The following is a 4,415-nucleotide window of genomic DNA, read 5'->3' as shown; positions in this document are numbered from 1 at the left end:
ATGTATAAAAAAAAAAATGGATAAAGAATAGAAATTTGCTATAACATATGTAAAATTTACTAGCTTTCATGATATTATAGAATTTAAAATATGCTTTAATTGCTTTTTTGCAAAAAATAATGGTAAATGGAGTATTTTCAAAGAATCTTTGTAAAGGTCAATGACAACACACTATTTACCTTAAAATGCTCTTTTCAAAGTTGTTTACAAGATTTATGATACATATAATATAACCTTTATTTTCCTGGCACTTATACATAGCACTCTACTTGAAGCAAGGTTGGGTTTGTCAAAACTTTGTTACACTTACATTTACAATATCGATTTAGGGTATGAATATCATAAAAGAAATATATGTTAAAGCTGAACACAATTACAAATACTTGGAACCTCTCATGAAATAAATACATTTGCTCCACCTCTACATTCTTATATCATATATTACTGAGTGTCTAAATCTTGAGCCTGAATGTAATTATCTGCAATCTCTGCAATCATTGGATCTTGAAAATTGACTAGTATAAAACATACTTGAAAAATTTTCGTGCTTAAATGTCTAAACTTGTGAGGAATGTGAGATAATATCTCAAAGTTCTTAATTCTTTTATTTACCCGCTCTACATGGATACGAGATATGGCAATTTTTCTGCACAGTTGCACTTCGGCAGGAGTGTATTGTCCTTTGTCTTTCAAGAAAGGAGGGATGTTGAGATGCACACCTGCTGGAAGTGAATAGTAAAACCTTTATCAGCCAGAATCATATCCCCTGATCCCCTGGTTTCAACTGGCAGAGCATTTTACTGTGTTCAACAATGGCCACATCAGATGTACTTCCTGGGTAAAGTTTGCTTACATATACCACAGCTCCGTTAGGGGCAACGCCTGTAACAGATTTTACGGTGTGCCTGTTTTTATATGAGCTATAAGTTTGAGACTGTGCTAACATATCCTGCCCTGGAACGTCTTGGGTCACCTCTGTCGCATCGATCACAAGACGGCAACAATTAAAATCACCAAAACTTGTCGGACTTGCACTTTAAGAGGGAGGGAATGTTATTTTCAATCATGCCCTCAAAGAACACTTCATGCAAAGCAAAAATATGTGTAACCACAATATTTTGCACTGTTGTCTTACTTGTGTTGAACCTCTCAGCTAAATCTAAATTGGGAGAGTTTAGCTTCAATTTCATCAGTGTCATTAATAACTGGTCAGTTCTTGAAATCACTGCTGGTGTCCAGTTGTTGACATATGTTAATGGAAATCTCTGAATAGTTGAGTCCACTACTCTAAACATGTCTGCTTTCAAGGAGGTGTACATCAGCATCTAATAAAATATGAATTTATGGAATGTAGTTGTTCTGGTTTGTTATAAAGGTAAAATAATTTCTCATACTGTATATAATTGCATAGAAAACGGTTGTATTTTTTAAGGTTAAATTATTTAGAGGGATTGACCTGCAAAAATCATTTTTTTTATAACTCATGTATAACATGGTATAAGTTGGATGAAGAGTTTTGGACCAAAGTTTAACTCCCAAAAATCAATCTTCTTAAAGGTGTGTTTATACAGTATATGCGATTTGAACAAGGACTTATTGTTGTTGAACATCGGTCTCCTGAATTTTTCACTTATATGGAGATGCCTACACTTGCCAGTGCAGGGCTACAAATTCTGACTATACTCGGCACTTATGGCCTTTGAGCAGCGAGGGATGTTTTTCATGCCAGCACTTCCTGGGACCTCTGTTTTTACAGTCTCATCTGAAAGACTGGTCTCCATCCCGCAAAGGGATTTGAACCCGGGAGGTAAGGATCAACTCCTTATTTCACAACGCTCTAACCACTTCACAGAGGGAGCTACATTGGAACAAATAATGTATCAGTCAGTAAAAAAATGGATACCTTCTTTTCATCATTGATGATCTGGCTTATGGTGAAAGGTTGTTTCCTAGTCTTAAGAATGGCTATTTCTGACGTCAACTTCTCAATTTGTTGTTCCATTTCCTTCAAAAACCATATAAGTGTGTAACTGGTTTTTTTTTACAACATTGTACACAAAACAGAGTTTAAGTACTACAATACTAAATACATGTACTACTGAAATTTTTATACTCACTTGGATTTGTTTTAATAAATTTGACTCTTTATCGCAGTAGGTGCTTGTAACGGTCCCGTGTCGCAGTAGATGCTGGTCATGGTCAAAACCCTCACTAAATGATTGAATTGGTTGTGCAGCCTCTGTCTCTTCCACCATAACCGCATTTTCTTCTCCCTGGTTTACAGATGGGCTCTGTTTGCATTGTCTTTATGTGTAACATAATTAGTTATAACTAACTACTTCAAATTTTTACATATATTCTGTCAGTTTTTTTTAACTTCATAAATTTATATTAGCTGTTGATAGAAAATATTTCGTTATTGAATAAATTGTATGGTAAAATGATGTCTCAAAATTATGACACAGAAATATTCAAAACATACCTTGAAATAGCATTAGGGTCTCCAAAGTCAAAATACTGTCCTTGATTCCAAGGGAAGATAGTTGGTCCATTTTCTTTTTTTCCATCTTCGAAATGACAGCTGCATATTCTGTCAGCTGCAGTTACTGTCCTATCTTGTCTCCTGAATTAAATATATTATATTCTAATTATACCTTTAAATATAATCTAGATAAGGATTTGATGTCCGAGTACTATTATTTTTAATTTCATAGCTCTTGTAGATCCACCTCCCCTCTCCACCCGTGCTCTCGTGGGTGATAATTCGGGATAACTTTAAGTTGACTATAAAAGACCACTGTTACAATGAATCAGAAAATATTAAAAAGTGAAATACAACACTGATAACTCTGTATTCCTAAGCTGAATTCAATTTCAGGCATTAGGTAACATGTTATAGGCGTACGATTGAAAGGACAGTGTATAACCCGACTTTCCTCTGTTATATTTTGAGAAGTGTTTTTAAATAAAACATCATATCTGCAAAGTTTTTCCCATAACTTTATTGATTTCTTTGGGAACCTGAAGAAGCTGCAAGTTTCCCGCAAGCTTTGGTGGTTACAGCTCGCCACAAAACAAAGCATTTTTCACGAGGTGAAACCGGCAATATTGAACCGAAAGCACATGTTCGTATTGTTTATCTCCAGCAGCCAAACCGGAAGTGACGCACAAACGAGACTTTCTTGCCCTATAAAAAGTTAAGCAATGTATCTCCATGTAAACATATATTCTGCTTCCCCTGTTTTAAATATTAGTACGAGAAAAAATTTGCTTCATTTGAACTACTCAAATAATAAATGTCTTCTTAATAAAGTTCCTTGTACATATTTTAACGTATGGATAGACAATCTATTCAGAATATTAAACAATACACGTCGTTATTTACCAATGAGCAGTCAACAAAAATTCTTTAAATACAGTGAGTTTTAAAAATGCAGAAAATATAAATTCTTTTACAGTCCGATTCATAATTCTACTTAGTAGCCAAATAAATAGTGACAACATCTAGAGTAAAGTAATGCTTCCTCATTGCTATATTGTATATGTGAATCAGTTAAATGCTACTTCTAACAAAAAAATACTTCCTTTGAAAACTTTATACATAATGAGACACTCTTTGTAAGTTATTAACGATTTGCTGTTTTCAAGAGCCTTGTTTGCTTAAGGCAGAATATCACACCATGTGCCGACAAAGTTGAAAACACAAAGATGATAAAGAAAACTATTGAAGAAATGTTACTGGTTAAAAAACATATTCCTTCCTGAATGTAGTAAAGGATAAAGCGAATACTGCTGCATTATAATTTTAAAATAAAACTCAAATATAGTAAAGAAAAGTGCATGGATATTGATTAACTCTACTGCTTAAGAAAATGGAGAAGTGACGTTTGGTGTAAGATTCGTATATGTATCATATTTAGTGACAAAATCTAAAAAGTAAATAGCACATATAAAAAATGTAGTTTTATCAAAAAAAAAAAACTAAATTCAAAAGAAACATAAAAATCCAACACCTTCCAACCTTCCTCGGAAACTGTTTAGAAGACATCACTCCAAAAGTCTTTGATAGACGTCTTGATAATACACTATTCATTCAAGAGCAGTATAAGTATAGAGCATCGTTTTTAATAAATGCGTCAGATAATTTCATACTTAAAAAAATTTTCCCCCTAAAATATTTACATAATATTTACATTACAATGTACGGCATTTTTTGCATACTTTTTTACCTTATATAATTTTAACATATATTTTTGTCTTATTACATATGATTAATCTGCAAAAATAATTTCAAAAAATTCTAAATTCTAAGTACATAAATCTTTCATCGCGTCAGTTTTTGCTATGTTTTTGATTGAAGTGGTTTTAAATGACTTAATCTACAAAACTTAAATTTCTGAAGTACTGAACACTTT

At 32.9% G+C, this 4,415-nt stretch overlaps 1 protein-coding gene across 1 annotated transcript; it reads right to left on the bottom strand.

The window, feature by feature from the left end:
• Positions 1-1,010: 1,010 nt before the first annotated feature.
• LOC134262020 (uncharacterized) lies at positions 1,011-4,210 on the bottom strand. Its single transcript, XM_062744710.1, has 5 exons — positions 4,194-4,210; positions 2,483-2,623; positions 2,118-2,304; positions 1,904-2,005; positions 1,011-1,325 (listed from the first exon to the last, which is right to left on the bottom strand). Exons 1-5 carry the CDS (start codon positions 4,208-4,210, stop codon positions 1,011-1,013), a joined length of 762 nt encoding a protein of 253 aa, XP_062600694.1.
• Between the last annotated feature and the right edge of the window lie 205 nt (positions 4,211-4,415).

Source organism: Saccostrea cucullata, unplaced genomic scaffold, assembly GCF_032062105.1.
Source record: "Saccostrea cucullata isolate Sc308-1 unplaced genomic scaffold, CSIRO_AGI_Scuc_v1 ctg3236, whole genome shotgun sequence".
NCBI classification, from domain to species: Eukaryota; Metazoa; Mollusca; class Bivalvia; order Ostreida; family Ostreidae; genus Saccostrea; species Saccostrea cuccullata.
The sequence above is the reverse complement of the archived record's forward strand: the minus strand, read 5'-3'. Positions and strand labels throughout refer to the sequence as shown.